The following is a 23,363-nucleotide window of genomic DNA, read 5'->3' on the forward strand; positions in this document are numbered from 1 at the left end:
CTAAGTGGTTTTTGATTGTTGTTGCCATTGTAAATAGATTGTTTTGTTTTCTTTTCAGAGAGTTTGTTACTAGTGTGCAAGAATGTTAATTATTTTGTATGTTAATTTATTTTCTACAATGTTAGTGAATTCTGTTCAAATGTTCTAACATTTTTCTGGTGGAGTCTTCACAGTTTTCTATATGCAAGGTCATGTTACCAGCAAAGACAATTTCTTTTCTATTTTTCCCCCCTTGGGTATCAGGGATTGAACTCAGGGGCACGTGACAATAAGCCACATGCCCAGCCCTATTTTGTATTTTATTTAGAGACAGGGTCTCACTGCATTGCTTAACATGTCGATTTTGCTGAAGCTGGCGTTGAACTCACAATCCTCCTGCCTCAGCCTCCTGAGCTGCTAGGATTATAAAGTGCACCCCCCATGCCCAGCTAGCAAAGACAATTTCACTTCTTCCTTTCCTATTAAAATGGCTCTTATTTCTTTCTCTTATCCCATTGCTCTGACTACATTTCCAGCGCTATGTTGAAAATTAATGGGTGAGAGTGGGCATTCTTTATTATCTATAATTTTAAAGAAAGCTCCAGCTTTTCATAGATGAGTATGATGTCAACCGTGGGTTTGTCATACATGGCCTTCATTGTGTCAAGGTACATTCTCTAAATATCTAATCTGTTGACAGTTTTGTTTTTAATCATGAAGGGTAACAAATTATTTAAAATTCTTTTTTTTTCATCTATTGCACTTATTGGTGACTATATGGCATTTATCCTTCACCCTGTTCATGAGATTATCACAGTTTTTGATTTGCATATGTTGAACCATCCTTGTATTCAGGGATAAATGCTATTTGATCATAGTGGATGATTTTTTCAATGTGTTGTTGAATTCAGTATTCAGAGATAAATGCTATTTGATCATAGTGGATGATTTTTTCAATGTGTTGTTGAATTCAGTTTGCAAATATTTTGTTGAGGATTTTTGCATTTATGTTCATCATAAGTACCAGTCTACAATTTTTTTTCTTGTACTTTATTTTTATGGTTTTGGTATCAGGATGATGCTGAGGTCATGACATGAGATTGGAAGTAGTCCTTCCACTTCATTATTTTTGGAAGAGTTTTAGAAAGATGGATATTCAAAATTTTGGTAAAAGTTAGCTATGAGACCATACAGCACTGAGTTTTTGTTTGATGGATTTTTTTTATTAATTATTCAATCTCATTATCAGTCTCTTCAAGTTTGCTACTTCTTCTTGACTCATCCATAGTAGGTTGCATATGTCTAGGAATTTATCCTTTTCTCCTATTATCCAATGTGTTAGCAGATGGTTGCTGGTAGTAGTAGTTCTTCTGATTCTTTGTATTTCTTATGATTTCTTTGAATTTTGTTGTATTGTAATTTCCCATCTTTCATGATGATTTTATTTATTTGTGCCTGATCTCTTTTCTTCTTAGTCTAAGAGTTCACTGATTTTATCTTTTCAAAACAAGTGCCTAAAGACCTCCCATATTCTTGAATAGGCAGAATTAATATTGTCAAAATGGCCATGTTATCCAAAGCACTATACAGATCAAATGCAATTCCTATTAAGGTTTCAATGACATTCTTCATAGAAATAGAAAAAGCAGTTATGAAATTCATTTGGAAAAATAAGAAGCTGAGAACAGTCAAAACAATTCTTAGGGAGAAAAGTGACACAGAAGGCATCACAATACCAGACCTTAAATTATACTATAGAGCTACAATAACAAAAACAGCATGGTGTTGGCACACAGACAGACATAATGACCAATGAAACAGGATAGAAGACACAGAGATATATCCACACAAATAGTTATCTCATACTATACAAAGGCACCATAAACATACATTGGAGAAAAGATAGCCTCTCTTCAACAAATGGTGCTGGGAAAACTGGAAATTCTTATGCAGCAAAATGAAATTGAATATCTCTTACCTTGCACAAAACTCAACTCAAAGTGGATCAAGGACCTAGGCATTAAACCAGAAACTCTATGCCTATTAGAAGAAAAAGTAGGCCCAACTCTCAGCCATGTAGGCTTAGGAAGCAACTTCTTCAGAAAGACCCCTAAAGCACATGAAGTAAATTCGAATCAATAAATGATATGGCATCAAACTAAAAAGCTTCTTCACAGTGAAGGAAACAACCAAAAACATGAATAGAGAGCCTATAGAATGGGAGAAAATCTTTACCACCTGCACCTCACTTCAGATAGAACGTTAATCTATCTCCAGGACATATACAAAGAACTCAAAAAACTTAACACACACACACACACACACACACACACACTAATGCAATCAATAAATGGGCTAAAGAACTGAACAGGCCCTTTATAGAAGAAAAAATATAAATGGTCAAAAAATACATATACAAAGAAACTTTCAACATCTCTAGCAACTAGACAGATGCAAATCAAAACTATACCAAGATTCCATCTCATCCCAGTCAGAATGGCAATTTATCAAGAATACAAGTAACAATAAAATTGTTGGTGAGGATGTGGGGAAAAGTTACACTCATACCTTGCTTTTGGGACTGTAAATTGGTGCAACCACTATGGAAAGAAGTATAGGGGTTCCTTAGAACACTTGGAATGGAACCACTATTGGATACAGTTATCTCACTACTTGACATATACCCAAAGGATTAAAATCAGCACACTACAGTGATGCAGCCAACCTGGCCTGGGGAAGTCTTAGAAGAACATTGGAGGCTCGAGTTTTGCAGGCTAGGAACTGGAGCCTGTTGGATTTGTTGTTTCCTACAGAGACATGCTGTAGGTTAGTTTTCTCTGGTGAATGTCTCTATTAGCTGAAATGAAGAGCCACTGACAAGATCTTTACATTAAAGATCTGGGAACCTCACCCCTTTTTTTTGTTTCTAACTGACTGCAGGTGTTCTGGTCCTGCCAATACCCCCCTATATTCCTTCTTTGGTGAGACAAAAGTGTTTATTCTGCAAAGTGTCTCAGAATATTGGGAAAGCTGAATGTCTGCCTCCAGATTTTCTCTCAGTGTAGAAAATGTGGGCCCAGGAGAATTTTTGTGTGGCTCTATGCTAGATCAGGGGAGGGGCAGTGTGGTCACAGTGAAATCATTTTTCTTACTCTTGTAATGCAGCTGTTAGTTCTGTGATACAGGGGTTATCTTAGCCACACTCCCAAGATCTGGGATATTCAGAAAAGTATTCTTGCCTATACTGGGGGTTGCTAGTTGGACTTCTAGGAGGGGCCTACAGCCAATGAATGCCTATATTCCTCCACCTTGCTGATGTACAGAACTTACTCATCTCACACTCATCTCGGATGTATCCTTTAATCCACATCTCTCCATCCCCTAGCTCCCACCCCCATTTCTGTGATCTACCCATTTTACTCTCTGCTCCTATTAGTCAACCTTTTTTAGATTTCACATTTATGTCCATTCACTACTTGTATTTTTGTGCCTTGTTTATTTCACCTAATATAATATTCTCTGGATTTATCCCTATCATAACAAATGGCAGGATTTCTTTCTTTGTGAATTCTGAACAATATTCCATTGTGTGTTGTTATCCATATAACATACACATGTATGTCACACTTGGATGTTTTCATATCTTTGCTATACTGAATAACACTGCAATGAACATGAGGGTGTAGAGATTTCTTTGAGATGTTGATCTGATCCTAGGCTTTTAATCATTGGGAGGTTTTTTCATTATGCTTTAATATCCCTATTCATTATTGGTCGCAAATTTTCTCCGTTACTCAGTTTTAGTAGGGTGTGATGTTTCTATAAATATATCCACTGCTTCTGGGTTATCAAACATCAATATGTGGTTACTCACAGTACTCTTATGATTTATTATATTTCAGTGATATCGGTAATAATGTCTCCTTCTTATTATTTTCTTTAAGTCCTTTTTTTGTTGAATGATCAGGGTTTCTCTAGAGAGAGAGAACCAATCAGATTGTAGATACACATATACAAATATAGGTTTAGATATATGAGAGGGGATTTGTTAGGGGAATTGGCTTATGTTATTATGGAAGCTGAAAAATCCCATGATATTTGTAAATTTTCTAATTTTCCTGTCATTCATTTTGTAATACTTATGTAATTACGACCTTTTAAAATTTATTACTTTAATTTTTTTCATCTTTTTTTATTTTAGTGCATTACAGTTATACCTAATAGTGAAGATCATTTTGACATTAATAAATATAATTTTCTTCTTCATCCTTCTAAAATTGGATGAGACATGCTTTGTGACCCAACATATGATCTGTCCTAGAGAATGTTCCATGTACTTTTGAGAAGAATATGTGTTCTGTTCTTGTTGAATGAAATGTTCCATATAAGGCCATTGGTCCATTTAGACAAGTGTTATTCAAACCACTGTTTCTTCTTTGATTTTTCTGTCTAGATGATCTATTCATTATTGAGAGTATTAATGTCCCCAACTGTTGCTATAATACTGATTATTTCTAACTTTAGTTCTATTAATATTTGCCATATGTGTTTAGGTGCTTAATGATGAGTGCATATACACTTACAATTGTTATGTCTTCCTCACAAATTGGTTACTTTGTTATTATATAATGATCTTCTTCATCTCTTATGACAGATTTTGAATGAAAGATTTTTTTTGTTTGTTTAAAGTATAGATATACTTATAGTCATTTGGTTTCCATTAGTAATTTGTTTTCCATTCCTTCACTTTTAGCCTATGTATGTCCTTAAATTTACAGAGTCTTTTTTAGATTGCAGATTCTTTATTTTTATTTTGTTTAGCTATATGACTTTTTCTTTTTCTTTTATTTTCTTTTTTCTTTTTTTTTTTTTTTGCACCAGGGATTTAACCCAGGGTGCTTTACCACTTGAGCCATAGCCCCAGCTATTTTTAATATTTTATTTTGAGACAGCTTCTCACTGAGTTGCTTAGGTCCTCACTAAGTTGCTGAGGCTGGCTTTGAACTTGCAATCTGCCTGCCTCAGCCTCTAGAGCCACTGGGATTACAGGTGTGTACCACTGCATCCAACAGCTCTATAACTTTTAATAAGAGAATGTAATCCATTTATATTTAAAGTAATTATTGATAAGTAAGAAATTATTACTGTCATTTCATTATTTTATGATGCTTCTGTAGTTTCTTTGTTCCTTTCTTTTTCTCTTTCTGTCTCCCTGTGTAGATTGTTGATATTTTGTGGTGGTATGTTCATTTTCTTCTGATTATATTTTGTGTATCTATACAAGGTTTTTATTTGTAGTTACCATAAAGATTAAATATACATCTTATAGTTAAATAGTCTATTTCAAACTGATAACAACTTCAATCATTTGCAAAACTCTATACTTTAACTCCTTCCACACACATTTATGCTCCTGGTGTCATTATATCTTTTGTATTGTGTATCCAATTATTATAACTATACTTATAATTATTATACTATATAAGTATAGATGTATACTTACATCTAAAACTTCTGTATTTTCTAATAATTTACAAATTATTGTAGCTATACTTCTAAAACTTTGGTATATTACCTTTAACTCTAGAATTAAAAGTAATTTATTTACATACAATCATTAAAGTGTTAATGCATTCTGAATTTGACTATAGATTTATCTTTACCAGTTAGTTTTATATTTTCATATGTTTTCATATATTCATGTCATTTTGATATATATAACTTCCTTTGGCACTTCTTGTATGTCTAGTGGTGATGAACTTACTCAGTTTTTGTTTGTCTGAGAATGTCTTTATTTCTGCTTTATTTTTAAAGGAGAGCTCCATTTGGTATGATATTCTTGGTTAGCAGTAAGGGGTTTGTTGTTGTTCTTATTTCACTTTGCTTTGATTTTACCACTGAGTTTATCATCCCACTTCTCTTGGTCTACAAGTTTCTGCTGAGAAACTCACTGATAGAAACTTTCTTTGTAAGTGATGAATCTTTTTTCTCTCCCTGTGTTCAAAATTCTTTTACCTGACTTTTGATAATTTCATCATGTGTCTCAGGAAATTCTTCAGGTTGATCTTTCTCAGGAACTTTAGGGATTCATGAATCTGAATTCAATACCTTGGCTCAAGATTTCTGAAAATTTTCACCCATTTTCTTTCCCCTTTCTCTCTTTTCCCAAAACTCTAATAATGCATGTATTCATTTGTTATCTGATGTACTATAAATTCTGCATAATTTCTTCATTCTTTTTCATATGCTTCATTTTTTTCCCTCTAAGACAGGAGTACAGGATTAAGGTTTATTTATTATTAAAGGAAACTTTTTCTTGTGATATTGTACAACTTTGAAAATGTTTTGAATGTCTACTGTGTCTCTACCTCAATCACAGTCAGGTAGGAGGTTTCTCTATGGAACATTAATTGTACACTCTAGTTAAATTCACATTAAAATTTAACAACAACACTAAATTTTAATAGATATTTTCTTTGCAACCATACTTCTCTTATTTTTATGGTTTTATGGACGACTTTCAAAGAAAGCAAAAAATGATTCATTCTTTCACTATTAGGATTTACATACTTACAAACAAGATAAGAAATGTTATCAGTATCATGTCAAAAGAATTTTAAAATAATGTTATTTGTAATATTTTTTAATGATTATTAAAACTCCCAAGAGTTCCTGAAGAGAAGAAAGAACTAACATGAAATAATTACTTGTTTAAAAGACATCTCTGATATCCTCAGAGGAGCAAAGGTGACAAGACTTCTCATTCCTGCATATGTGTGCAGCCTTTAGGAATCCCACTGTAGCACTGTTATTTGTGCCCAGGTGTGTGGGTGCAAGAACTATGAGGATCAGAGTTGTTCAGATAAACCAAACTGTGATAAAATGCAAATGTGTGGCTAAAAAGCACAGACAAGTGGAGAGAGACTTTTTGTTAATATGCAAGTATGTATCCTGAACCTCTAATTAATAATAATAATAATAATAATAATAAGGTAGAGACTGGGATCCATTTTGCAAATTAAGGCATTCTTGTTATATGTTTACAAAAGTTAGAGGGTCCTTGTTAATATCTTTAAGTGTTAGGGGAAATTTTAAGAATATTATGAAAGCCTAGACATAACCCAAAACTGTAAATTCAAAGTATAAGGGTGAAAGAGCATGTCATTGAAATAGCAGAGATTCTAAATCATAAGTGTAGTCCTAGTCTAGGACCAACAGTCTTGTTGACCTGGGACAAGTCTTTTAGCCTCCTGAGTTTTAATGTCTTAATCTATGAAACAAAGAGATTAAAGATGACCTTCCAGATTTCTTCTGACTCTAAACCTTTGGCATTTGATAGATCCTGCCTAAGTGCTAATTGAATAACAATGCCTATAACTGCCAAGGCTTGAGAAAGAACAGGTATTGGACTCAATCATGTAGATGATATTGAATCAAAGTGTAAAGAGTGTAGAATAAAAAGTGAACTATAAAGTCAATCTCAAAGGCTGCAGTGAGCAGACAGAAGGAACAAAATTCCTCAGGCAGAAATCAGAGCAACCCTAGTGGAGATTATTATATATGGGTTGTACTCAGAATATTCAAACAAAAATTTGCAGGTATATGGTTTCCTGCAGAGATCAAACAGTAAGCTGAGTATCATCCAAGAGTTAAGTTTGTTATAAGATCAAAGCAGAAATGAAGTAGGAAAGTGGGGGAAATCAGGGATGTCAGAGAGAAGGGAAAAGTAGGAATGGGAAGGAAAATGTCATTTCCTTATTTTAGTAGTAGAAAACAGCATTTAAATACTCTCAGCTGAATGTAGGCTGTCCTTACAAACTCATAAATAGTACAAAGTGTCATTAGTTACATGAAACAACATATCTTAAAAAAAATTTAGCATCTAATCATGATTAAAAAAAACTGAAGAAAGCAGGAATAGAAAGAATCTACCCCAATATCATAAAGGTATACACAACAAACCAGAAGCCAACATCATAATGTATGGGGAAAAACCAAAATCATTTCCTTTAAAAATACAGAACAAGACAAAGGATGTCCACATTCACCACTCCTATTCAATATAGTACTAGAAACTCTAGCCAGAGCAATTAGAAAAGAGAAAGAGAGAAATGGAAAAAAACTGTACATGATATGATCCTATACTTAGAAGATTCAAAAAGCTTCACCAGAGACTGCTAGAACTAATAAACAAATTCATCAAAGCATCAGCTTACAAAATCAACAGTTTTACTATATACCTACAATTAATCTGCTGAGAAAGAAATCAGGAAAACAATCCCATTCACAATAGCCTCAAAAATCAATCAATCAATCTAGGAATAAATCTAACTAAAGAGGTGAAAGACCTCTACAATAAAAACTACAGAACATTGAAGAAAGAAATTCAGAAGACACAAAAGATGGAAATATCATCCATGTTCACGTATCCATGAACAGACTGAACATTGTACAAAGAACCATACTACCAAAATATATATACAGATTTTATATATATATATATATACATACACACATACACACACACACATATACAGATTCAATGCAATTCCCATCAAAATACCAAAGACATTCTTCACAGAACTTAAAAAAAATCTTAAAATTTATTTGAAGAATGAAAAACTAAAATAGCCACCGCAATACTACGCCAAAAAAATCAATGGTAGAAGCAATGCAATACCTGACTTCAAATTATACTACAGAGCTACAGCAACAAAAACTGCATGGTTCTGACATAAAAACAGAGACATAGACCAATGTTACAGAATAGAACAGAGACAAAAAGCCACACAGATAGTCATCTGATCCTGACAAAGGTGCTAAAAACATAACATTGGGCAAAATACAGCCTTTTAAAAAAATAGTGCTGGAAAAACTGGTAATCCCAATATGTAGAACAATTAGACTAGATCCTATCTCTTACCCTGAACAAAAGTCAACTCAAAATGGATCAAAGCCTAGGAATTAGACCAGAAACTGTGCAACTCCTAGAAGAAAAAGTAGCATCAACACTACAGTATATAGGTGCTAGAAATGACTTTCTCAATAGAACCTCCTAAGCTCAGGAAACAATGTCAAGAGTTAATAAATGGGATGACATCCAATTAAAAAGCTTCTGCACAGCAAAGGAAACAAGAATGTGAAGAGAGAACCTATAGAATTGGAGAATTTCTCTTTTGATAAAGGATTAATATCCAGAACATATAAAGAACTCAGAAAACTTTACATCAAAAAAAATCAAATAATGCAATTAATAAATGGGCAAATGAATTAAACAGACACTTCTCAAAAGAAGAAATACAAATGGCCAATAGATATATAAAAAAATGTCCAACATCATTAGCAATTAGGGAAATGAAAATCAAAATTAAAAAGAGATTTTATCTCATCAACCCCAGTCATAATAGCAGTCTTCAGGAATACAAACAATAATAACTGCTGAAGAGTATATGGATAAAAAGAAACACTTTTACACTGTTGGTGGGATGGTAACTTAGTACAACCACTATGGAAATCAGTATGGAGGGATTAAAAGACTAGGAACGGTGTTATCATGTGATCTAGCTATACCACTCCTTGGTATTTATTCTAAAGAATTAAAGACAACATACTAAAGTGACACATGCATACCTATGTTTACAGTAGCACCATTCACTACAGCCCATCTACACACCAGCCGAGGTGTCCATCAGTGATTGAATGGTGTTATAGTTTAGATGTGGTATCCCCCAAAAAGTTCATGGTAAGACAATGCAAGAAGTTCAGAGGAGAAATGATTAGGTTGTAAGTCTTAACTCAGTGAGTGAATTCATCCCCCCATGGGGATTAACTGGGCCATAACTGAAGTAGTAGGGTGTGGCTAGAGGAGGTGGGAATCAGGTGTGGGTTGGGGTATACATTTGTATCTGTATAGTGTACTCACTCTCTCTTTCTCTGCTTTCTGATCATGATATGAGCTGCTTCCCTCCACCAAACTCTTTTGCCATGATGATCTGGCTCACCTCAAGCCCCATAAAATTACAGAATTTTCAGGTAAATGGACGGAGTTGGAGAATATCATGCTAAGTGAATTAAGCCAATCTCCCCCCAAAAAAGGCCAAATGTTTTCTCTGACATGTGGATGTTGATCCATAATGAAGATGAGGGGAGCATAGGAGGAGTGAAGGAACTTTAGATAGGGTAAAGAGGAGGGAAAAGAATGGAAGGGGTATAGGGGTAGGAAAGCTGGTGGAATGAGATGGACAAAAATATCCTAAGTACATGTATGAAGACACAAATCAGGTGACTACTTTGTGTACAACCAGAGACATAAAAAATTGTGCTCTATGTGTGTACTATGAATTGAAATGCATTCTGCTGTCATGTATAACAAATTAGAATAAATAAATAATTTTTAAAAATGGCACAGCTTACTAAATCCAGATGCTATTCCTGTTTGACCATTCCCCCCTCCCAACTTCTGGAGGATGAATCACTCTTAGAATCTGGGAGTGTTTCTCCCAGTATAGAAGCACTTTTAGGGTATGCAAAACCAACAGTTCCTGGGTCATGATTCAGCCATGATTTCATGGTGTTCCCTCATTTACACTTTATTGGACAAAAGAGAAGTTGTGCAAGATCTCAAGACCATAGTGTGGGATTTTCCCCCTTTCTTTGACTCCTACACATTCAAGCAGAAGCAACACTTCTCTCCTGAGGCTTTTTTTTTTTAAGCAGCAAAGAGGTGTTTATTGAGAGCTAACTCAGTCCTCCTGGAGCACAGCAGCTGGTGACACTGAGAGGCCCCTGAGGCTATTTTGTATCAGAAGTGAAATGTGTATTCTTCCTTGGTTTATTTATCTCAAAAAACATGTCAGAAAGATGAGAACTTTGTTATAGACTTAATTCTTTTTTAAATTTTTTTACATGAGCTCTCTTATTATTGTTGTTGTTGTTTGCATTACAATTCTTAATATACCTTTATACCACAATTTATCAGATCTCTGTATATAAGGTATGTTGACACCAAATTCACATCTTCATTCATGTATTTTGTATAATGATGAGGGTCTCCTTCCACCATCCATGCAATTCCCCTTCTCCCTCCTTTTGCCTCCCACTTCTCTTCCCTATCTAGAGGTAATCTTCCTCCCATGTTCTTCCTCCCTACCCCATTTTGAGTCACCCACCTTATATCAGAGAAGACATTCGGCATTTGTCTTTTTGGGATTGGCTAACTTCACTTAGCATATCTTCTCTAATGCCATCCAGTTCCCTGCAAATGCCATGATCTTATTATTTTTTAGTGATGAGTAATACTCCATTGTGCATAAATGCCACATTTTGTTTATCCATTCATCCATTGAAGGACATCTAGGTTGGCTCCACAGTTTAGCTATTGTGAATTGTGCTGCTATAAACATTGATGTGACTGTATCCCTGAAGTATGCTATTATTAGTTTTTTTGGGTATAGTCTGAGAAGAGGAATAGCTGGGTCAAATGGTGGTTCCATTCCCAGCTTTCCAAGGAATTTCCATACTGCTTTCCAAATTGGCTGCACCAATTTGCAGTCCCACCAGCAGTGTATGAGTGTACCTTTTTCCCCACATCCTCTCCAGGACTTATTGTGGTTTGTCTTCAAAATGGCTGCAACTATTATTGGAGTAAGATGGTATCTTACAGTACTTTTGATTTGCATTTCTCTGATTGCTAGAGATGATGAGCATTTTTTTGTATATTTGTTGATTAATTGTATATCCTCTCCTGAAAAGTGTCTCTTCAGATCCTTGGCCCATTTATTGATTGAATTATTTGTTTTGGGTGCTTATCTTGTTGAGCTCTTTATATATCCTAAAGATTAGAGCTCTATCTGATGTGTGAGGGGTAAAAATTTGTCCCCATGATGTAGGCTCCCTATTCACCTTACATATTATTTCTTTTTCTGAGAAAAAACTTTTTAGTTTGAATCCATTCTATTTATTGATTCTTGGTTTTAATTCTTGTGCTATAGGCATCTTATTAAGAAGTTGGAGCCTAGCCCCACATGATGGAGGTTAGGGCCTACTTTTTCTTCTATTAGACACAGAGTCTCTGGTTTAATCCCTAGATCCTTGCTCCATTTTGAGTTAACTTTTGTGCATGGTGAGAGATAGAAATTCAATTTCATTTTGTTGCATACGGATTTCCAGTTTTCCCAGCACCATTTGTTGAAGATGCTATTCTTTCTCCAGTGCATGCTTTGGCACCTTTGTCTAATACAAGGTAGTTGCAATTTTGTGGGTTAGTTTCTGTGTCCTCTATCTGTACCACTGGTCTACCAGCCTGTTTTGGTGCCAGTACCATCCTGTTTTTGTTACTATTGCTCTGTAGTATAGTTTAAGGTCTGGTATAGTGATACCACATGTTTCACTCTTCCTGCTTAGAATTGCTTCAGCTATTCTGGGTCTCTTATTTTTCCAGATGAATTTCATGACTGCTTTTTCGAATTCTATGAGGAATGCCATTGGGATTTTGATTGGAATTGCACTGAACCTATATAATGCTTTTGATAATACAGCCATTTTAATAATATTAATTCTGCCTATCCATGAGCAAGGCAGACCTTTCCATCTTCTAAGGTCTTCTTCTATTTCTCTCTTTAGGGTTCTATAGTTTTCATTGTATAGATCTTTCATCTCTTTTGTTAAGTTGATTCCCATGTATTTTATTTTATTTTATTTTATTGAGGATATTGTGAATGGGGTAGTTTTCCTCATTTCCTTTTCAGAGGATTTGTCACTGATATACAGGAATGCCTTTGATTTATGGGTGTTGATTTTATATCCTGCCACTTTGCTGAATTCATTTACTAGTTCTAGAAGTTTCTTGGTAGAGTTTGTTGGGTCTTCTAGGTATATAATCATATTATCAGCAAATAGTGCTAGTTGAAGTTCTTTTTTTCCCCCTATAGTTATTCCTTTAGTTTCTTTCATTTGTCTAATTGGTCTGGCCAATGTTTCAAGAACTAAGTTGAATAGAAGTGGTGAGAGAGGGCATCCCTGTCTTGTTCCAGGTTTTAGAGAGAATGCCTTCAGTATTTCTAGGTTTAGAATGATGCTGGCCTGAGGCTTAGCATAGATAGCTTTTACATTGTTGAGGCAAGTTCCTGTTATACCTAGTTTTTATAGCGTTTTGAACATAAAAGGGTGCTGTATTTTGTCAAATGCTTTTTCTGCATCTATCAAGATGATCATATGGTTCTTTAAGTCTATTGATGTGATGAATTACATTTATTGATTTCGGTATGTTGAACCAACTTTACATCCCGAGGATGAATCCCACTTGATCATGGTGCACAATCTTTTTGTTATGTTTTTGTATTAGATGCGCAAGAATTTTATTGAGGATTTTTGCATCTATATTCATTAGAGATATTGGTCTGAAGTTTTCTTTCTTTGAGATGTCTTTGTCTGGTTTTGGTATCAGGGTGATGTTGACCTCATAGAATGAATTTGGAAGTACTCCCTCTTTTCCTATTTTCTGAAATAGATTGAAGAGTATTGGTATTAGTTCTTCTTTAAAGGTCTTGTAAAACTCAGCTGTTTATCCATCCGGTCCTGGACTTCTCTTGGTTAGTAATCTTTTGATGGCTTCTTCTATTTCCTCACTTAATATTGGTCTGTTTAAGTTGTGTATATATTCCTGACTCAATCTGGGCAGATCATATGACTTAAGGAATTTATCGATGCTTTCACTATCTTCTATTTTATTGGAGTATAGGTTTCAAAATAATTTCTAATTATCTTCTGTATTTCTGTAGTGTCTATTGTGATATTGCCTTTTTCATCCCATATGCTAGTAATTTGGGTTCTCTCTCTTCTTCTCTTCATTAGCATGATTAAGGGTCTGTCAATCTTATTTATTTTTTCAAAGAACCAACTTTTAATTTTGTCAATTTTTTAATTGTTTCTTTTGTTTCAATTTCAATTGATTTCAGCTCTAATTTTAATTATTTCTTGCCTTCTACTGCATTTGCTGCTGATTTGTTCTTCTTTTTCTAGGACTTTGAGATGTATGTAGTGTGAGGTCATTTATTTGTTGACTTTTTCTTCTTTTAAGGAATGAACTCCATGCAATGAATTTTCCTCTTAGTACTGCTTTCATAGTGTCCCAGAGATTTCAATATGTTGTGTCTGTGTTTTCATTTACCTCTAAGAATTTTTTAATTTCCTCCTTGATGTCTTCTGTAACCCAATGTTCATTCAGTAGCATATTGTTCATTCTCCAAGTGATGTAGGAATTTTTCTTCCTTATTTTGTCATTGATTTCCAATTTCATTCCATTATGATTGGATAAAATGCATGGTAGTATCTCTACTCCTTTGTATTTGCTAAGAGTTGCCCTGTGGCATAATATATGGTCTATTTTTGAGAAGGATCCATGTGCTGCTGAGAAAAAAGTGTATCCACTTGATGTTGGTTGATATATTCTATATATGTCAATTAAGTCTACATTATTAATTGTGTTATTGAGTTTTATAGTTTCTTTATTCAACTTTTGTTTGCAAGATCTGTCCAGTGGTGAGAGAGGTGTGTTAAATCACTCATGATTATTGTGTTTTGGTCTATTTGACTCTTGAACTTGATAAGAATTTGTTTGATGAACATAGCTGCACCATTGTTTGGGGCATATATATTAATGATTGTTGTCTTGTTGGTGAATGGTTCCCTTGAGCAGTATGTAGTGTCCTTCTTTATCCCTTTTGATTACCTTTGGCTTGAAGTCTATTTTATTTGATATGAGTATGGACACCCTTAGACTTAATTCTTTATTCTGATTGAGAATACAAGGTTTAGAAATGAAAATATAACTCAGTTCATACCAAGCAGAAAAAATATTTTGATTCATGATAAATTTGAGGTAGAATAATTCACTGAATTCTGACAGCACAAAGAGGTTGGCTTTCACTTTTTTCTAAGGTTATCTTTCATGATTTTATTTCCAACCCTAAGGTTAGAAAATTATGAATGGAAATTTCCAAAATGGCCTCTACCTTTCTACCTTGTAGGATCATATATGATCAAACAACAAAATTTTGTACTGGAATTTTGAAACCATAAATGCTATCTCAAAGTGAGAACAAACAACAGAATCTAAACAAAATTAAACAGTCAATCAAGGGGATTTGAGCACAGAAGCAGGAAAGTACATATGTAACAATATGTTTTGAATTTATTTTAATTGACAAGTAATAATTGTGTTTATTTAAGAAATACAGTATGAAACTTTGATCTATGAATACATTGAAAAAGACTATTAATTGACACATCTGTTACCTCAATCACCGTGACCGTAGTTAACGTACTGTATTATTTCAAAACTGCTAATAGCATAGATTTTTAACATTCTCATCACATATATAAATCACCTTCTTAGTTGAGTATTTGCGATCTAGGAATGTTGGAAATAACAGCATAAAGTACTCACATTCATATTCAGGGATATTAAGGATGCACAAAGGATGAGCAAATCTTGAAATCAGTGCTGCACAAACACATTTGCACATGAGCCATCCGAGAACCTTGTGGAAAGGCAGGCTCTCATTCAGTGAGTCTGCAACAGGACTTGAGAGTTTACATTTCTACCTTTCAGGAGCTGCCATGCCCAGGAGTCAACTCTTATGGGACCAACTAAGGAGAGAGCCAGCTGTCACACAGCGAAGAAGACTGAGTAAAATACTTGGTGTCATGAAAGCCTGATGGTGGGAGCTTTACCACAAAGAGATGTGAACAAGATTCCTGCGTATCCGCATCATAAACTGATATGAGAAGATGAGAAAAATAAAATGTATGGGGTGAACTTGGATAACAAAACCTCAAAGGTGTGTGATGTTCTTCCTTGGGAATTTTTTACAGCTCCAAAGAAAGGTAATCCCTTCCAGGAAAGAAAGAAGGATCCCACAAGCCTGTAGTCTGCAATTATCCTTTCCTGAATATTTAGGTGTTCCTAGAATTTGAAAGGATTATGTATTTCTTGATGGATAGATTATTAAGAAAGATTCTTAGACTAACTCAACATTCAGACTATGACTTACCAAGGTCCTCTTCCTCATTGGGAGGAGTTTCTGATGACTCTTCTACGAAAAAGCACAAAGGGCAAACATCTTTACTTGTCATTGACCTTGGAGCTTTATACCCATTTTTCCCTGTTCTAAAATATCCTTGTCCTCAGACTTTCACAAACAAAATAACATAAGGTCTGAGCTAATAAATAGTTGTCTTTTACTATTCACAGGGGATTGGCTCCAGGACCCTTGTGGATACCAAAATCCATGGATGCTCTGTTTCTTTAAATTCCATAGCATTTGCATTTAACCTACACACATCTTTCCCTACACTTTAAATATCTCTATTGCTTATAGTATCTAACATAATGTAACTCAACATAAACAGTTCTATATTTTTAAGGGATTAATGACAAATCCAACCATTGTAGACATAACTATATAGTATAGGTGAGTGGCAATGTAACATTTTCTATTCATTTTTGGTTGAATCTGCTGATATGGAACCTGCAGATGCTAATTGGGTACTTAATGCTTTAAGCCATTGGTAATAAGCATTTAATCTTAAAAAGTTACCCCCCCACACACACACAAAAGCAAGAAGGTACAGGTTTGGAGGTGGAGAAATTAGGTTGGTAACTCTTCCATTTTCATCAAACCTCACCTACCATGTCGGTGATTTGTATAGAATCAAAAAATTCATCACACACAACACACAAAAGATTTATCACCAGGTAATGAGGTATTTAATTTACTTTCACTTTCTGTTACTGATTAAACTTCAAAAGATACATTAGTCAAGAAAAACTTAATATGCATTAAATACCTTTAATTATATGTAGAAAGTCGGTGTAGATGAGGGGGAAAGAAGTAATTCAAATTCAAAAGCCCCATTTTAATCACATTGTGTGTGGCCTTCAGCTTTAACAGAATTTCCCACATGATACCTATGCATGTAGCTTATTTAATTCTGAAGGTACAAATTATAGTAATTTGGGGGACAGGGCATTTGGCATGCTCTGTAATGAGTAATAATGGCCTTCAGCTTCACGTGTGCTAAACAAAAATATTAATACATTCAATGAACAGCCCATTCTCTGGTGCTTTATCAAATTTGCCAACCCATTAAAGCTATTGAAAATAATTCCCATTATAGACCTGCTGGGCAGAAACCAGAACACCTGGTCTCAGTTTTGATGCACCCTATCAATCTAACAATAGCAAATCGTTGAGAATCAGAGTTGGACTAAAGATTCCAGGGAAAGCAAATATTTGTAAACTGTGTTCACTTGGGAAAGATAATAATAATGATAATTAGAAAAAATGTTTTGAACTGTTACTATGCACTATATGCAATGCTTCATTTACATTAGCTCATTTAATATTCACAATAACATTTGCAGTAGTTAAAAGAATCAGTTTATATCTTCTAAAAAATGGGAAGTGAGATTCCCAGGGACATCAAGAACCTTAAGCACTAATCTTTACTTGAGGTCATAATGCAAATAACGGAATTTAAACTTTAGACTGTGTGGGTCCAGAGTCCATTTGTAATCAATACAACCATAAGCCTACAGTTGTATCAGATTTATCACAAAAAATAGATATTATTCATAGTGTTCAGGAATGTCCTCCACCATATATACATTTTTAAAACTAGCAATGCTGGTTCACACTCATTAGGATGACATGCCTTACTGGAGACATATAGGTTTCAGACTTCCCATTTGAAAATAAACTATCCAAGGTGTCATAGAAATGGCTATCTCTTTCCATATCAGCCTCTGTAATATGCCATAATGATGAGTAGCAGGAGTGATGAGAAAACAAAAGGTAGAAATTGGATAGGAAAAAAAATCTAATCACTGCACATGAAAACTCAAATTTGAAAGCAACTCTCAAGGTTTGTGAAAAAGTGACTAAATTGATTTTTCACTGTGAGTTTGTACAAATGGCACTTGTTATATTTATTTACTATTTTAAGTGAAAATAGATACGCATTGTTTTCACTCATCTAACCAAAAGTTCTTGAGTACCTGCTCTGTACTAACAGTGTAGTTAGAAATAGCAAGACCGTATATCTGCTTTTGAATAGTTTGTAGTCCAGTGAGAATGACACTTCTGCCATATCTCTTGAGGCTGCAATTGTGCCTAGCAATGTCATTATGATAAAACATTGGAGGAAAATGAGGAAGGATGATGATCCATGAATAGAATATGGAAGTTAGTTGCTTCAGGAATTCAAATTGGACTATTGGCAAAAAGGCGTGTCCAATTTTTCCAATGCTAGAAGCATAGTTGATGTTAGTCTTACTCAGGTTCATGACGATGAAGAGCAGATTAGATAAACAAGGTGGCATGCAGCAATCTTTACTCATCCTAGTATATTACCTTAAGCATAAATTGAAGAGGAAAGGGCTCTAGAGTGCAATGAGTCAGGAAGAGCTAAATATGACCCATAAGTAGGTTATACAGATTTGTCTGGTGCCAAGATACTAGTCAATTCCCCAATCTTCTAGAGAAATCTAAAGGTAAGTCTTCACATATATTCATCTGCCTTTGGATAATGTCTATGTTTAGCCTCTGAAGGATAGAAGCAAAACAATAGCCAAACTTCAATCCCAAGTAGAAATCAAAGAGAAGAAAAAGTTTACAAGTCAAATAAGCAAAAGCTACCAAGTATCCAGTGAGTTGAAAATAAGAATTAAAGAGTCACAAACAGAGAATTCAGGACTTTCTCTCTTTCACGTTCACTGAGCTAAGACATAGTCCCATCACAATATATAAAGAGAAGAAAATTATAATCCTCAATGAAAAACAAGAAAACTCTGGATGTCCCAGGGAAAGGATGAAATGGGGGGAGGAGAGAAAAACAGACAAATAAGAAAATAAAGATCATTATATATGTGGAGATACACTCTTAATATTACTTTTTCTGTAATATTTTCTATCTTAATTATAAATAGCTGTCCCCACACACTGATTATTCACACACACACACACACACATACTACATACATACATATATATTTGTCATGGGGGCTTAAATTATGTGCCAAAATAAAACAGTTCCATATAGTCCATATCTTTAGATAATAATGTTCTCTATTGAATGACACCAGAGATATGTGAATTTTGTAAGATTTTTCATCTTAAACTCCAAATGAGTTGAGAATGACAGTTTTTAGCATACTTTTGATATTTATCTGAATATATTTTACTCACTGGCATTTGAAAAGAAAAAAATATGAAGAAAATATAGCACCTCACAATACTGTTCATACATAGAAACAAGGTCTTTTTATGCAGTAACTGTCATTATGCTTTACTTGAGTGTAAGTAAGTTCTTTAAGTGCAAGGACAATGTCTTTTATCTTTATATCTCTAGTACATAATATGGTGCCAGGTACATACTAGAATTCAGCAAATACTTGTTGAATAAATAAATAAAAGAAAAAATAAATTTCTTAAAGTGAGGGGAGAAAAGGTTAACTTCAATTCCCACATACAACAGGAGGACAAATTAGTGATCAAGTGATTCCATAATCATATCCTGATCCCTTTTGAACATTTCAATCATATCACTTTACACTGTGAGCCTAAACAGCCCCAGAATTCTTCAAAATAGAGCAGACAAAGCAGTTCCACTCTATTAAATCAAATTTGACATTTGGAGTGAAATCTATTTCTATCCCCACAGAAGAGGTCTCTGTCAGGTACACCATAAACAGGAAGTATCTCTCCAAAATATTTCCTCTGGTATCAACATACATATTAACAATTTAGATAATTAACATAATTCATAAACATGCATATTTTAGAGTGATTCACAGTTTGCATCCTGCTATTATTTGTTCTCACCAAAACTCATGTTGTGGCTTGGTCTGCTATATGACAGTGTACAAAGTGGGGGCTTAGTGGAGGTGTGTGGGTAATGGAGGCCAAACTCTCATGAATGATTAATGTTGCTATAGTTTGGATCAAAGATGTTCCCCAAAGACTCCTGTGTTCAAGGCTTATTACCCAGAGTGGTATCACTGGGAGGTGGCAGCCTAGTGAGTGGTGTGTCACCTGGAATGCTCATCTGTTCCTCTCTCCTTCTGTCTAGCCATGAGGTGAATGGTTTGCTCCTCTATGCACTACTGACCTCATGTGCCTCTATAGGCCAAAGCATTAAGGCCAATTGGTCATGGACTAAATCCTCCAAAACTGTGAGCTCAAATAACTCTGTTCTTTTTATGTGGATTTATCTCGTGTATTGTTACAGTAACAGAAGCTAACACAAGGCCTTACTCTTGTGAATTCTCCCTTTAACAGGACTGGATTAAATACCACAAAAGTGAGCTCTTACAAAGTTACACCTCATGTTTTCGCTTTTTTGTTCACTTGTCCTTATACTTTCCATGATGAGTTAAAGCATCCATAAGACCCCTCATCAGATTTAGCCACCCTATCTTAGAATTCTTAGTCTCCTAAACCAAGAAGAGAAGTAAACCTCTTTTTAAAAATAAAAATACCAATCTCAAGTATTCTGTTAGAGTAACAGAAACTGAACTAAGACATCTATAAATCTTGGGCCATGCATAGCTTAGCCCAAGAGAGCTTGTTTTTGTTTTGTTTTGTTTGGTATGCTTATTTATTATAAATAAAATTAATTTGGGAACTTGGACTATTAAGATATTTATTATATTTGACAACTTTGTTATCTAGGATCTTGTATATTTAGTGATATCTGATTAGAATACATTAATTCACTAGTACCTGGTACATATGAGGTGTTCAACAAGTATTTGTTGACTAATTGAATTATAAAATTTTTAGGTTGTATAACATTTTTTTGTCCCTAATATAGGCATCTACCTTGCTAAGCATGGTACCTACAACAGTTTTTGCCTGTGTTGACCCCCTACAGAATAGACTACAACAGATCTGCTACCCACAAATTTCAGGTTAGTCAAGACTTTGGGCCAATGTTACCCAAGTCCAGTGGCACATCTTTTTAAGGAATCCCTGAAAACTCAGAATACTCAATTGACACAAGCCAAAAAGGTATTTTGTTAGAGCTAAAGAGATTCCCAGGTATTTTACATGGACTGAAAAACATATTCTTAGCTTTCTGACATCTGGAGCCAGTCTCTTCCCCTGTCTGTTGTCTTATGTCTCCCTTGGGCTTGATCTCTAATAGCACCCATGTTGCAATATGAACAATGGAGTCCAGCAATCAGAGGGGAATCTTAAATTGTTTCACTTTGAATAAAGTAAATGCACCATAACTATTTGGGATTGAAAGAACCTTTGAAAGGTTCTTTATATCAGCTTCTTTTCTTCCAGAGCTAGATTTTGACTCCTTACTCCCTTTCCCTCCTGGCTTTTAATCTAAACATATAGAGTTGCCAACAACGTCCATTGCTCAAAATGTCCATGCTTTAATTGTCCCTGATCCCCACTGCTCTGTCCTAAATCAGACTCACATTGAACACTGGCTTAATCAAGGTCAGGTTTGAATTGGTTATACCATGTTGGGATTTTTTTTTTCCTTTATGTCTTTTCCCCTTGTGAAGGTATGAATGCACCAGCAAACCTTTCAAAGTTTCTTTCAATCCAAAATAGTTATGGAGCATTTACTTTATTCAAAAGCACTATACTAAGCACCAGAGTCCACAAGGATTAAGACAGCTACAGACCCTGTTCTCACGAAGCTTAAAAGAACATAATTAATTAATAATGCAATTAATTATCACATCAAAGTATGTTGAGGTGCCAGAAAGGAGAGTCTCTATGGAAGTGTAAGTTTTGAGGCACATGAAAGTCTCAAAATATAGGTGTCAAAGATAGGCAGGAATTACATAGTCAAAAGGTGAGGAAGGTGATTGTTCAAGGTCGAGGAAACAGCATGTGTGAAGCCTAGGAGGGAAGAGAGATGCACGCTGGAGAAACTGACAGAAGTCTAGCACCCCTAGAAAGAAGTAGAAGAGCAAGTGCAAGGATGGTAAGAGAGAAGGCAGAAAATATAGCAGAAAACTGCCTGGAACCTTGTTGGCTAGGGTCTTTATGTTTACTGTCACATCAGAGAGAAACCATTGAAAAGTTCTAAGCAGGGAAAATCGTGTATTTTTCAAAGATTAGTCTGGCTGTAACGTGGAGAGTGATGAGAGAGAAATAAGAAGGATGTAAGGAGATTAGTCAGGGAAGCAGAGCAGTAGCTTAAGTGGGAGATGATTGTAGCTTTCAGTAAGAAAACACCAAATGGAGTTAGATAGAAACAGATTGACACAGTGGCATTTAACAAAAGTGATAGACTTGGGGAGGGAGAGGAGTTCACCATGAAGTCCGTGCTTCTGGATTGGACAACTGGGAAGATGGTTGTACCAGCCCCTGGGATAAGAAGCAGTGGGAATACATAAGTTGGGAAGGCTGATGATAAGTTCGCTCCTGGACACAGGTTGGATCTCTTAAGGGAAGATGTCGTGTACCGGTTGGCACTGGATGCATGGGTCTGGAGCCCAGAAGAAATATGAGAATTAAACGAGGGTAAAGGTAAGAATGGCTAAGGAAATGGTTCCAATGAGAAGGGCAGAGAGCCTAGGTTAAAAATCTTAAGCCCAGAAAAAGAATGGGAAGAAGGCAAGGAACCAACCAAGAAAACAAAGAGATATCACAAAAACTAGTCTATGTTTTCCAAATCCCACAATTAGAGGGTCATAGAACTAAAAGCCACAATCACTATTTTTAAAATGAAGAGATGAGAGATCTATGCTGCTTTTTAAAAAGATTAGAGCAACTATTGGTGATGAGCACAGAGACTTCCAGAAACTGCCATTTACTTTTACTTTTACCTTGCACACTGATCTACTTGTTTCGCTAAAACTATAATAAATTTTAAGAGCTGTGTTATTTAGTTATCAATGTTCCTTTAAGTGTATGATTTCCTAAAAATAATGCTTATGCCATAACCCATGGCCTGTCATATATGACATTCAATATTACCCAATTCACACAATAATCTGGCAACAAATATTTGCTGAGTATCTACTATCTGGCAGAGTTCAGGAATGCAAGGATGTTCAAAAAATACACAATACCTGCTGTTTTTTAGCTTATATCATCTATCAGGTCAGTTAAAATGAGTTAATGAGTTATACCATCTACCAGGACAGTTAAAAATAAGCGCAAAAATAAGTGTAACTACAAATCGTGTTCAGTGTTTGTGAAGGAAAACTACAGATGCTATGATAGAATATAAACAAGAAAGTTAATTTTTTAGGACCTAAAATATGTGGGCAAAATATCAGGAATATCATAATATCAAGTGGTCCAATATATACAAAACTATAGTGTAAAAAATGTGTGAAAGAGTCAGGC

At 34.9% G+C, this 23,363-nt stretch overlaps 1 protein-coding gene across 8 annotated transcripts in view; it reads right to left on the reverse strand.

The window, feature by feature from the left end:
- Positions 1 to 23,363, reverse strand: part of Slc44a5 (solute carrier family 44 member 5) — a 339,417-nt gene that overhangs the window by 153,710 nt on the left and 162,344 nt on the right. For 6 of the 8 annotated variants that reach the window (XM_078026504.1, XM_078026502.1, XM_078026500.1 and 3 more), the window contains exon 2: positions 16,032 to 16,073. The exons of the other annotated variants lie outside the window; for them this stretch is intronic. In XM_078026504.1, the coding sequence (XP_077882630.1) occupies positions 16,032 to 16,073 (42 nt within the window). The remainder of the gene's footprint in view (positions 1 to 16,031; positions 16,074 to 23,363) is intronic. 8 annotated transcript variants of the gene reach the window in all.

The sequence above is a fragment of the Ictidomys tridecemlineatus genome, chromosome 11, assembly GCF_052094955.1.
Source record: "Ictidomys tridecemlineatus isolate mIctTri1 chromosome 11, mIctTri1.hap1, whole genome shotgun sequence".
NCBI classification, from domain to species: domain Eukaryota; kingdom Metazoa; phylum Chordata; class Mammalia; order Rodentia; family Sciuridae; genus Ictidomys; species Ictidomys tridecemlineatus.